This window comes from Balaenoptera acutorostrata, chromosome 7 (assembly GCF_949987535.1).
Source record: "Balaenoptera acutorostrata chromosome 7, mBalAcu1.1, whole genome shotgun sequence".
Taxonomy (NCBI): Eukaryota; Metazoa; Chordata; class Mammalia; order Artiodactyla; family Balaenopteridae; genus Balaenoptera; species Balaenoptera acutorostrata.
In genome coordinates this window covers 103,192,859-103,206,783 of record NC_080070.1, presented here as the reverse complement: position 1 = coordinate 103,206,783, position 13,925 = coordinate 103,192,859, and the positions used below count along the sequence as shown (strand labels likewise).

Genomic DNA, 13,925 nt, shown 5'->3' with positions numbered 1-13,925 from the left:
TAAATTTTTTTTATTTTCTAATATAAGTATATATCTGCTTTCATGAAGAGTTTTATTACTCTATTAGAATTTATGATGAAATTAAATGAATCCAATGATGCTAATTTTTAAGAGTCTAGAATCTAGAACTAAAATTGCTGCTATGAATCAGAATATTAATCAAAGTTTAGATTAAGACATTGACTCTTTCTATTATGAGGCAAAATTAAAAATCATTTTCCAACAGGAATCTCAGCACCCTTTCATATTTTCTCTATTTTAATAAATTTCTTATAAAGCACCTAGCACCATGCCTAGCAAAGAGGAACCTCTTAATAATAAACACTAGCTAATAACTATTGTTACCCAGGCCTTAGCAAGTGTTTCTTGGAAATAAATGAACTGCTGAAAGTGAAGGAAACAGACAATTTTTGCTTGGGAGGAAGCATTCTGGAAGAGTTCACCTATTTGTTGGTAAGGAATGTAAACAGTCAAAGCCGAGGCTTTGGAGAAAACAGATATATTGGGTTAAATAAAATGTATTATTAAAATGAATTTCACCTGCTTATTTTTATTTTTGTTAAATGTAGCAGCTAGAGAACTTAAAATTACACATGAGGCTTGCATTCCATTTCTATTGGATATTACTGGTTTAGACAATTATTTGGCAATATAACCACATAAACTTGACAAAATAGAGACAAAACTCCAAATGCCTCTAGGATTATTTTTTGATAAAATATGAACAAATAATCTTTTGCAAAAAAATAAAAAATAAGTGCATGCAAAATCTTAAATGTGGGAACTAGAAAGTAAATGCAACATTTAAAACATATTCCAGAAGCATGTTACATTTTTTAAAGCAATGATTAGCAGTTTTTTTCTGAAAAGGGCCAGGGAATAAAAAACTTTGCCTTTGTGGGCCAGATGGACTCTGTCAAAACTACTCAACTCAACCACTCAGCACAAAAGCCAGCCACAGACAATATGTAAACAGATGGGCAGGGCTGTGTTCCAATAAAACTTTATTTATAAAACCAGGCCACCTGAATTTAGCTCTCAGACTGCAGTTTGCCATCTCCTGTTATAGAGCAAAACCCCAATAATTCAACTTTCATAATTGCAGACAAAGTGAATTTTAAACTAACCAGGTTCGTTTTAAATATTGATAATAACCATAAAAAAACAAGAAAGGTCCAAATCAGCTGGAGAAGACCAGTGGTGCCTCATTTGAAAAAAAGATGAAATTCACGAAAATGAGACAGAAATGATGAGAAAAATAAGAAAACTGTTTTTTTTTTGTCTCTGGAAACAATTTGTATAATGTCATGAAAAAAAAAAAAAAAACACTTACATTTAACTCTATTATCCACAGTAACGTTACAAATAAGAGGTCAAAGGTGACAAACAAACAGAAAGTCCTCCTGACATCGGATATGCCTTTCTTTTCCCTTCCTTCATAGGACTCAATCCTGGCCATGAGTTGGCTGGGGTTGATGGAATGGACTTCGCGCAGGGAAGCGTGCGAGCTCTGACTCCCCATGAGAGCGTTCTCCATGTCTTCCGGCACAGGGTTCATCCTGCAGGGGGGTTAAACTTCACCATCCCTAGAGAGAAGAAATCTTTGGGGAATGAAAGAGAAACGCACGTTAAATCAGAGCCCACCTGACACCACAGTGCTACCCCTGCCCCGTGTGACTGCCCGTCTCCCTGAGCATCAGGGTGTTTTAACTGAATACATTTCTGTCTTGATGAAGATATAGAGAGAAAGAGAAATGAGAAGCAATTCTCGATGTTATCCTTCAATACTATCAATACCAAAAAAACTGTTATGGGAAAGACCGTCAGTAAAGAAGAATGCATATCTATAGTAAGTAGTAAAGGGTAAAAACAGGCTGTTAACAACAGACAGGTGTGCCTGGAACCTGGAGCAAGCCTCTCGGTGACCCAGCCAAGCCAGCTTCCTTGCGGTGCCAGGGAGAAAACCTCTACAGTTCTGTCAGTGTCACTACCCATGGACTAGGAAAACATTTACTGAATAGCTTCCCAGAGAGCATGTAACCAGAACGTGTAAACCAATTATAAAAAAAAAAATCTGTTTCCTAAAGAGAAATTGCTTTCCACCAGAGGTATCTAATAAACCAAATTTAGCATTTCCATTACCTCTTAATGAATAAGCATGTTTCCGGGCCTCTTCTTGGAAAAGAAGTATGCAGACCTCAAAAAGTTTACCATTAGTTTACCATTATAACCCCACCGATAACTGCAACAATCGTAGTCCTATGTGGAGACGCAGGAACCCCATCCCCGCAAGGCCAGCATGTGCTTCTATAATAAAAGACTGGCGATCTGAATGATCTGATCCCCTCATGGATGAGGCAAAGTCATCAGACAGAGGGTATGATGGATGGTATTTTTCTTTGCCAAATATTGTAGTCTCCCTTCCTACACCACCTCTCCCTATGGGAGGATTATATACCCCTGGCTCTACTGAATTCATATGCCTTTCTTTGGCCAGTGTAATGTGGCCACTGTAATGTGTGTTACCTGCGCCCAGATCTTAAGAACCAGCGCATGGCTCACCCTGCTCTCGCTTCTGCCACAATGACTGACAATGTCCAGTAGAAAGAAGAACATTTCCCAGGTGGGTAAAATACAATTTCAAAACATTGCTGCAATTTCCCTAAAGTAATATGGTCCCATTTGGTCCTATTCACAGTCCAGAACTCTACATCTTCACACTTGACCTTCAATTCTCTCCCTCCCCACACTCAGGAACAAAAGTCCTTTCCACATTTTCATACAATGTGGTGATTGAATGACATAGCATTTTTGAAAGCAATTTCGTTATGCAGTTTGAACTATGATACTTTAAAATAATCATACTTCTTGATCTAGTAACCCTACTTCTGGAAATCTATAGGAACTTAACTGTAGACCTTCAAGGCAAAAATTGATCTATGTCATTAGAGGCTGGGTCACTGATTACCTTTGAGCAAGAGGAAAGGAGAAGTGACAAGAGGGTGCAAGCTTGGTCAAGTCCTCTTTCTTGGGCTGAGTAGTGCTAACATGGCTGTACTCACTTTTTGATAATTTACTGTTGTATCAATGATTTAAAGCCACTAGACTGTACAGAAAATTCAACAAATTCACAATTCAAACTGAGGACTGTTTTTAGGAAGAAAATCATTTGCAAGGTAATTGGATCATCTTCTTAGTCTCACCCATTCCTCCTTTCCTGAGCCCACCCCTCATGAATAAAAAGGACAACAAAGCAAAACAGCCACCCCAGAAATCGGAGGCTATTTCCAACTAAAAAACTGACATCATACAATGCTGTACACCTGACTTGGGAAATGAGAATCGTTACATTATTTTTCAGACGTGTGTATATATAACTTCTAATTAGCTAGAATGTATAGATACTACTTACAATAGCTTCAATGATAAAGTTACCCACTGCACAGATTGCTCTCAGCCGCTTGACTCTAATCAGACTGATCTCTGTCTGGGACAGAAGTAAATTTTAAAAGGGAGGGAGGGCTTCCTTTTAGTGCGTCAAGAGGAAGATACTTCTAAAGCCTCTTTCTACTCTACAATGACAGGATTTCGTTCTAACCATGTCCTTCAGAAAGATTCAGTTCAAGTGTCAATTCCTTCAAGAAGACTTCCCTGAAATGCTGCCCACATTCCAATCACCACGCAAGGCCAAGTGCATCTCCTCCAAGCTCCCCTAGGACTATGGATATGCCACTTATGGTACTGCTTACCACACTGTGCCTTAATTATCCACTTACGTGCCTGCCCTCCTGCTAGCTGGAGTGCTCCTTGAAGGCCTTGAATTTGATTTGCACATCCCTGTGTCCCCAGGGACTACCTCAGTACACAACACACAGCAAGAACAAAACAGATATTGACTGGATAAATCCTGTCTAGCACCTAGCACAGACACTCACGCCAGGGGGATCTCAAAAATCTCTGCTGAACTGAGGAGACCACACTGTTTGTTTCTGAGGAAAAGCTTGGTTATTTTCCCAGATATAATATTGAAAAGTATTAAATATCCAGTTCTTGTACTGAGTCCTCTCTGGGGTTGGCTTGAGGAAAGCTATGCCTCTCTAAAGAGGGTATTAAGTTCTGATTAGCTGTACACGCAGGAGGCTGAATCTACAATGCAGGGTTTATTCCAACTATGGAAGAAGCATGGGGAGGGGGGAAGGTGATAAGGAGTGGGGTGGAGAATTGTAAAATGAAGAAAACCATCCCCTTATCTTTTACTGGAATTTGTGTAAGGAGATGAGAATCCTCTTTTGTTATTTTGGTTTTTGAAAAAGTGATTCATATCATAATTGTTTTATCTGGATGGGTAACTATCCTCCTCTGTATTGGCTAGCTATTTCTACAATCATGCTGTGTTCACAAACTACCCCCAAACCCAATGGCTTAAAACAATCTACATTTGTTCTCAAGCTCGTGGGTCTGCAGGGTGCCTGCAGTTCAGCTGGTCTAGTCTGGGCCCAGCTGGCAACTCTGCTTCAGGTAGTGGATAGCAGACCTTGGCTTCAAACTGTGTTGCGTCTAAGTCTGCTGCCTGTTTGTCTTTCCCCTTGGACCAGGGCTACATGGGGAAGTAGTCATGGAGAAACTACATGTTCTCTTCACGGCAAATGGCAGAAGCACAGGAGACAAGCTCGACCATGTAAACACACTGCAATCTCTGTATCCAACATGTCTGTTCACATTCTAGAGGTCAAAGTATATCTCAAGGCCAAGCCTAAAAGGCATGGAGCTGAGATGTACATTCCATCCAAAGAGGAGGAGAAGGTAAGTGGATATTTACTGAGAAATATTCCAATCTACCACAGCTGTCAATGTTCTAAACTAGGAGTCAACAAACTATAGCCTGTAAGTCAAATATTGCAGGCTGCTTGTTTCTTAATATGGAGTTTTATTAGAATACTACCACATGCAGTCCTATGGTTGGTATCGATTGCTATGGACACTTTCACATGAAGAGACCAGAGGTGAACAGTCACAACACAGACTATATGGTTCACAAAGCCTAAAATATTTCCTTTACTACCTGTAGTTTTCTAGAAAGGGAGACTGCTGCTTCCATCAGCTTCTCAAAGGGGAGCCATGTGAGATTTAGAGGTTCTGTGTTATAATTAGCAAAAAATAGGCTGATTGATGAATATTAATTTTTCCAGTGCATGCTCTGATTCTGTAATGAGCAAAAACTTGTAATCCATTCTTATTTTTCCACAGGTGGCTCTCGTGACACAGCACAGCTCAGGCACAGGTGGTCTTGTTGCCTTACCTGAGGGCCACTTCAGCAGTACTTACAGCCCAAACGCACAGCTCTCTGCCATATTCTCTTCCCTTAATCCCACACTGCTAGAACTGGAGAAAAATTCTACCGTATCTATACTGGTGGCTTCCTAAACGATGATACCCTTTGCACGTGGAAAAAAACAGAAACCTGAAATCCTTTTGCTTCCAGAAAGAATAGCTTACATCTTTGAGATGTTACTACTGTACTGGTCCCCAGGCTGGTTGCAAAGCTAAGCCAAAACTTCAGCTCCATCTGCTTCAGCACAGAATTGATACCACCCAGATGGTAAACAGCAGCTGCTATAGCGCAGTAGCTACCACTGCTAGCATTTTACAGGAGTCCCACAGTCTCTCCTGGGAGAAGTGGAGAGGGCCTCTGGGCACCTACTGGGGCGGCCAAACCAAGTCTCTCAACCCAGGGACCCAGCCTTCTCCTCTGTATTACTTCCGGCCACAGCAGGACACTGTGTGTTCTCCTCTGAGAGAGAGAGAATTGAGAATAACAGACACTAAAAATATTTATCATCTTATCCAAAGGCCTGTGGAGCAGACTTGGCTTACAGACATGTTTTGCTTGGTCTTGTACAGTGTTTCTAAAGATCTTGAACTAATTGCTAACATTTTAAATAATGATCTTTCATCTAAAATTCCAGATGTCTAGCTTCTCTGGAAAAGTTAAAAGACACAGAATAGCCAGGCCTGCATTCCCTTACCATAAGAATAAAGCCAAGAAGCTGCCGAACTCTTTAGATGGAGCCCACACTCTCCACTTGGCCTCAGCCTTGACCTAGCCTGGAGTCATCTGAGTCTGCCACTCTGATCTATTCCCCCTGTCGTCTGACAGGCAAAGAGAGTTCTACACCTGCAGATTGTGTCTCTTTGCGTTCTTTCAAAGCTTTCTTCAGGGACTTCCCTGGTGGCGCAGTGGTTAAGAATCCGCCTGCCAATGCAGGGGACACGGGTTCGAGCCCTGGTCCGGGAAGATCCCACATGCCGCGGAGCAACTAAGCCCGTGCGCCACAACTACTGAGCCTGCACGCTACAGCCCACAAGCTGCAACTACTGAGCTGGCGTGCCACAACTACTGAAGCCCGCGTGCTCTGGGGCCCGTGTGCTGCAACTACTGAAGCCCGTGCTCCGCAACAAGAGAAGCCACTGCAATGAGAAGCCCACGCACTGCAATGAAGAGTAGCCCCGACTCGCTGCAACCAGAGAAAGCCCACACGCGGCAATGAAGACCCAGCACACCCAAAAATAAATAAATTTTAAAAAAAGCTTTCTTCATCTGTGTTACCGAAATTATTCTCGCCTCTAAAGTAAATGTTTGCTTACAGATGAAAAAAACAAAAAGGTAGCAGCTGAGGCCTACGTGGATTATATAAGGACACACCCATCTGAGGGATATTTCAAGATATATCTTAGAATTAAGACTCGGGTCTTCCACTTCTGTCCTCTCCATCAGATTCCTAGAAGGAAACAGGAGGGACCCTCTCCATCAGATTCCTAGAAGGAAACAGGAGGGACATCAGAAGGTGTTCAAATGGCCCCTGGGATGCAGTCATTGGATTTGTCCCTAAAGACACGAGCTGCCCCAGCTGTGCCCACTCTACCCCAGGTCTGGGTTCCTCTGGGGGCAAGAAGCACCTCAATCTGACTCTCTTCTTGCAAGGCCCACCATGTGTTATGAGACCTGGTTTATGATGGTTTTTAAAAGCTCTGTGTACAGCCCACAGTTTCCAAAATGAAACAGCTAGAAGTGGAGAACGGGAATCATAAGGGAGTAACCTGACATTTACAAACATAGCTTGCCAGTATGAGAAAGAGGCATGATAACTAACAAACACAGATGCTTTAGAAGTAAACATGCAGAGAGAAGAGAGAGCTGTGGGAAGGAAGCTAATCCACAGCACCAGAAACACATAATAAGACAACCTTCCTACTCTAAAGTATGAGAGAAGGAAAGTTCTGCATGCCTAAGAAGACCGGGGAAATCTACACATCAGATTCAACCAACTATTCAAACTTTCATAAATTAAAAACTTTTATTTAGTGTCTTCTTAAATGATCTGCTTATGTTTTTAAAACATCATAAAGTTGGTTTGTGGTAAAGATGTTCTAAGCAACAAAAGAAGTATGATTCATCATCCTGTACTTCTTCATGGTACTGATGCTATAGGTATGTCCATTTTACCTTGGAAGGTTAAAGACCTGGTAGAACTCTGATGAAAGTGTCTTTAGAAAGCCTGGCAGCGGCTGAGGTTAGGGAGTTGATGCATTTGTGTAACATACCAGCTTCCTGTGCTGGAGAACTATCACGATGAAGCACTACAGGAAGTTTAATAAAATCAAGATCAAACAAACCTGTCTTTGGCAAATGTCCGCTACCATTATGTTCACATTTCAAAACAGCCCTGGCTTACTTTATGCGTTATATATTACAAGTTAAATAGAATGTCTAGAAAAGCATTTCTAAAATCTAGACTATTGGATTGAATTTTAAAACACCTACACATCACATCCAGATTAGTAGTTGTAGCAATAGGAAATTACTGGATAAAGAAATCTGGAAAATAAAGTTATTTTAAATTAATAAGTAAAAAAAAATTTTTTTAAAGCATCTAAATAAAATCACCCAACCAATTGTTTGGCATTACTTTAAAGAAAAAACTGTTTCTTGAATCAAGGAATCAAATTTTTCCAGCAGATTCCTATTGATTTTCCAACTGAAAATGAGTGAAATGTTTTAAAAAAGAAGAAGAAAAAGATCTATGTGTATGTATGAAACTCTGTTAGGCTTTTTATAGATTTGCCCATATTATCAGGACTATAATGGGGAGAGAATTTTGAAACAATTAAAATAATACTGCCCTCTGAAACTTAAACCGTAAAATCTGCACATAATGAATCAGAGTAGATGTGCTCTGCCCTTAAAGAAGTAAAACGGCTCGTAGGCCAAGACATAAGAACAAGGTGACAGGACATATGCTCAGATCTAAAGAGGTGAAGAGGGAATGTGCCCATCAGAAAGAGGGTGGGTCAGTCCCAAAGATACAGGAAAAGGAGTGTCACAAGCAAGTGGCACCTGTGCCCAGTCTGGCACTCTTCAAGTGGGGACACCTTGTCTGTTCGATTTTAAGTATCTTCAATCCACTGGCCTTGTTATTCCTATCATTAGTGGGATGGCATCAGGGTATCATCAGTGCCTTTTGTCACTGAACAGCTTAATAATTCCCTACATGCCTCCCACAACCTTTCACAATTCTGTGCTTATTAAAATGTGATAGGGAGACAATAGACTGGTCAGCTTGAAATAAATATTCAGTCTACACGGCAGTTACGGTGTTCACTGGAGATTCTGAGATGTAAGTTTACCCATGTGAGAAAGAGCCACTCTACACTGGGCTCTGAATACACAAGTTGACAAATCAGGTTTCTCAGTCAACAAGAAAGACGGCTGGACTCAAACCTAATAAAGTCACCAACGTGATGCCACTGAGAAGCTTTTTGGGAGATAAACGTCTGGACGTCTCCTGATGACCCTCAACGGCCTTATCACACAAAATTGCTCTTTAGGAGCTTCTAGAGATATCATCCAGAGACCATTTTAGTGATGGTTAGCCACCAAAAAATATTAGCATATTCTGTATATAGTATGCAAGTGGTAACGTTTCAAAAGAGAATTATATAAAGGTTGTATCATCACTCCAGTATTCTTCCAATATCTCTTTATAAACTTACATATAATTATCAATAATTTTCCTTAAGTAGAATTATTAAGTACATGACAGTTACCAAGCTCAACCCAAAGCTATAGTAACTGAACTTGATTATGCAACAGTGATCCAATATCTGCTTATTTTAAATCTGACTTGTAAGCATTTGGGTATGATTACGAGTTCATACTCAATAAAAAGCAGGGGAAGGTACATAGTTCAGCTAAAGATTTTTAATAAGTACACAAAAACTTCAAAGACTCAAGATGTATAATTAAGTTCTGAGGATTTTTATATATATACTCTTAACTAAGCAAGTATAGCTAATATTTGATATTTTTAAATTTAAGGAGTGTAATACATTTGAAATCAGGTTTAAGATTTACCAATCAGTATCCATGTATTCCTTACCAGAAAGAACAGAAATACAAAATGCATCTTTAAAAATGAAGAATCTAAAAAAGAGTGAATATATGTATGTGTATAACTGATTCACTTTGCTGTACACCTGAAACTAACACAACACTGTAAATCAACTATACTCCAAAAACAAAAACAAAAACTAAAAAATTGCAAAAGTTACTTAGTGATAGATTATAATCAAAATGGGAAGTTTTTGAAGATTACTTTTTAAAATCTACTGAGTATTTTAAAGATACAAACATGGATATAGATTATTTGAATACTGTAAGTTTTTTAAAGATAATTCTTTTTTCAACCCTACAACCATAGACTATGTGCTATTTTGAAGATACACCATGTTTACAAAATTGATCATAAAACTCGACTATCAAAAAAAATCTAATTCAGTAAGTCTTGCAATTAGGAGCTAAATACAGAACAAATAATGCATAAAATAGAAATTCATAACATAGTAGTATTTTCTAAAATAACTACTGAGATAAAAATATTTTAAAATTAAAACAAACTATTTAGAAAATAGTGACAGTGGAAAGCTGTCAAAGTTAAGCTTATTATCAAATTCACTTCCTAAAAGTGCTCTAATTACTTTTCAATAAAGAATAAAATTAAAGAATTAGGCACTTAAACAATAAAGTTACAAAAACTCTATCCCCATGGGAAAAAATATAAAAAAGAAAAACAATGGGTACAATTAATAAATGAATCCAAAAGAAGAATAATAATAATTGTTCCAATCTGAGGAATGAATACAATGTTATACATTATATTAAACCCTCTACTTTTGTACATGGATGAACATTTCCACAAATTTAAAAAATACAAATAAACCCCAAAATTAGTCTTTTAAAAGGGAATATAGGTAAACCTAGATTCGGGAGGGGAAATTAGGAAAGGAATACAAGTCCCATAATAGGAGAGCTTATTTTTCAAAGTGTAAGTGATACTTTATACTAATCACATTTGAAAATCATAAAGAAAGTCCATACTCTGAAAAAATATATATATTACATCAAGAAGACATAGATGGACTGAATAGAATGAACCATCCCCAAAAGAAAAGTGAAAAAGTTGACAAAGAATTACCTAGCAAAGGAATGAGAGTCAGAGAGTATGACAGGTATTTCAAAATTTTAAATAAAAGATAAACAAAATCCTATAAACTGTTCCAGAACATTAAAAAGAAAGAAAAGCTATCTATCCTATCATTAAATAAAGCTAGCATAATCCTAACATTATCTGACCAAGAACACACAAGAACAAAAGAACATAAGTACAAACCTATCCCACCTATTAACATATTATTATATTATGTAATACTGTATGCCTTATATTAACATATTAACAAAATCAATAGCTTCCTTACACTGAGACTGAGTCAGGCTTGGTGCTGAGTACTTAACATACATTATGTCATTTAAGCCTCACAATAGCTCCCACAAGTAGGACCCACGTATTAGAATGTATTCCTGAAACATCACAAAAAATAAGTCAAAACTCATATTTTAAAAAAAACCCAAAAAACTAAACCTAATCGGAAGGCAAATATTTCTGTTTACCCACTGAAATGTTTCACTGCATTTCGAAAGCACCCATGAACACAACTTACAACTTATTTGAGCCAAAAAGCTTTGAAATTCTGTATATTTTGACTAATTTCGAATTTGGGAGGACTGGCATAATTTCAAACTTCATGGGACTCTTCATTTCCGCATAGATATCCACTACCTTCCACTTATCTTAAAATGTGTCTCTCTCAAGTCTCTTATTCTCCAGGCTTTGAAAGAGACCGAGGGAAAAATATGTGATATTGCAAAAAACACCACAGTAAGCTGAACAAAAATGGGCAACTGACAATCAGTGTCAGGAGACAAGGAACAACCGGCAAACAGGAGAGGGGCATATGCCCAATATTCTAGGGCCAAACATGTGGACATAGAGGATACTGTTATTTATCAGTAGAAGCCAGAAACGTTAACTGTCATAGGAAATTTCCAAAATATTAAGCATTAGTTCAATTAAAAAAATAATAAAAACACTGATGGCCAAGGAAAACTCATTACCAATAAGCCACTGTGTGGCCTGTACTTCCCTAAGCTTTTCTGCAAGGAAAAACTTGTGTAAATCAAAAAATATCTACAGATGATAAAGATACCATCAAAATTCAGTTGCAAAAGAATAAAACTATTAACCAGTCATTCAAGTACATGGAGAAAGAAATCTACATATCAAAATATACTGAATATTTTATTAAAAAGCTAACAAAGCAAAATCGTTTGTATGATTTACATAGTAGAAGAAATTGTGGTAAATAACACATGATTTTAGGATGTGGAATTCTTTCTAAGACAATCTACAATGGAAAACAGAACTGAATACGTAAAAACCAAGTTTCTCTATTCAAAAACATTAGAAGCAAAACAAGAGTATTGAAAGACAGATAATAAAAACCTTAAATCCAATTAGAAAAATGGGCAAAGCAAGTCAAGGTACACTAGAAAAATAAATTTATTGATAAACTAAGGTAATTCTCACCCAACACCTGTAAATTTTTTAGGGGAGCAAATTAAATTTATGAGATCATTTATTAGTTTCCTGGGACCTTCAGGTAGAGTTCAAATTCCTTAATCTTGCCTAACCTAGCACATGGCCTACTTCTGCCTACCTCTCCAGAATCACTTCACCATACTACAAATCACAAGCAATTCCCTAAAGGAATCACATTCTCACCAACCCCGGCTTGTATTTTTCTCCCTACCTTGAGTGCTACTTTCCTTATCTCTATGACTCTTAGCCATCCTAATAAGCCTTAACTCAAAGGTCACTTTCTCAGGGAGGCTTTTGCTTCCTCCCATTCTTCTACACCTCTCTGCCCCATCAGAAAATAGTGTACACAGACATCGATCATGCTGCCTCAAGATTATTTTCAATCTACTTTCGATAAAAGCAAAATAAGACAAAACAAAAAACACCAAAAAACAAAAGAAAACAAAAAAATAGCTTATTCAGGATGTTGTGATTCACCTGTTTACCAATCCCTCCATTCTGGGCAGTTGGGAGTAGGAAGAAATGAGGAGGGGGTGGAGTGCTTTTAAAATAGCACCAAAAACATAAAACACTGTAAGCGATAAACTTAAAATACATGCAAGGTTCCAACACTGAAAACTATAAAACACTGCTGAGAGAAATCAAAGAAGATGAAAATAAACAGAGAGTTGACCATGTTTACGGATTGGAAGAATTCATATTGTTAAGATTTCAATTCTCCCCAAATTGATCTATAGATTCAACTCAACCCCAATCATAATCTCACCAAGCTTTTTTGGTAGAAACGGATAAGCTAATTCTAAAATGTATACAGAAATGCAAAGAAACGAGAATATCCAAAGCAATCTTGAAAAAGAACAAAATTGGAAGACACACTACTTAAAGACTTTCTATAACACTTCAGTAATGAAGGCAGTGTGGCACTAGCGTGAGGATCAACAAATAGATCAATGGAACATAAGGAAGAGTCTAGAAACAGACCCACACTTATATGATTTTACTTTTGACAAAGATGTCAAAGCAATCCAACAAGAAAAGAAAGTATGATGCTGAGACAACAAGATATCAAAATTGAAAAAAAACCATGAATCTCAAACCCTAACTCAAACCATGCAAAAAATAATTCAAGATGGATCATAGACAAAAAAACTAAAAATATAAAGCTGTTATAAGAATTTGCAGGAGAATATTTTTAAAACCTTTTAGTAGGCAAAGATTTCTTAAGAGAAGGCACAAAAAGCCATAATCATTAAAAAAAAAAATTGTGTAGGCTATGAGGAGTTCCCGTGGGTCAGATTGGGTGACTTGAACATAAAAATGAATAATGACTGTAATGCTGGAATTTATGTTGGAAAAATTAAGAAGTTCCATGAGTCCATAGTAATATTGCAAAAAAGAGAGAGAGGGTAGAAATTCTCCTTTACAGGAAATAAATGTTAGATTAAGAAATGTAGAAAAAATAATAAAATTAGATAAATCAACAGTTTGTAACCCCCAGTTGGAGTAAGTGATTCAGGCAAGGATCTTTACTGGATGCTTAAAATTATTAAAACATTGCTGGGGAATAGGCTATTCATAGTCTCAAAGTGTTACCCCTCAGAATATTTAATAATTTCATTGGGAATAATATGACTTTATAGTAGAGAGATCTGGTAGTCTTCACCTGTACCAAGTAATCAAACAGCATTACCAATATTAGAACAAGCTGACATTATATGCCTTTTAATGTGATACAGTCACAAGTATATAACAACAATTATGATGTTCCCTTGCCAAAAATGTTTAGCCTGAATTCAGTCATAAGGAGACAATCAAACAAACACAGTAGGTGGGACATTCTACAAGACAGCTATCCTGGAATCTTGAGCGAAGTCAACATGTTGAAAAACAAAACAAGAACAAAAGGTAGGAAAGCGGTGTGGATACTCTTCA

At 37.6% G+C, this 13,925-nt stretch overlaps 1 protein-coding gene across 3 annotated transcripts in view; it reads right to left on the bottom strand.

Moving 5' to 3' along the window:
* STARD3NL (STARD3 N-terminal like) overlaps positions 1-13,925 on the bottom strand; it is a 49,818-nt gene that overhangs the window by 22,293 nt on the left and 13,600 nt on the right. For 2 of the 3 annotated variants that reach the window (XM_057550289.1, XM_007187753.2), the window contains exon 2: positions 1,334-1,601. In XM_057550289.1, coding sequence (XP_057406272.1) covers positions 1,334-1,558 — 225 coding nt within the window. In that variant the 5' untranslated portion in view covers positions 1,559-1,601. The remainder of the gene's footprint in view (positions 1-1,333; positions 1,602-13,925) is intronic. The other variant, XM_057550290.1, reaches the window with a different exon arrangement.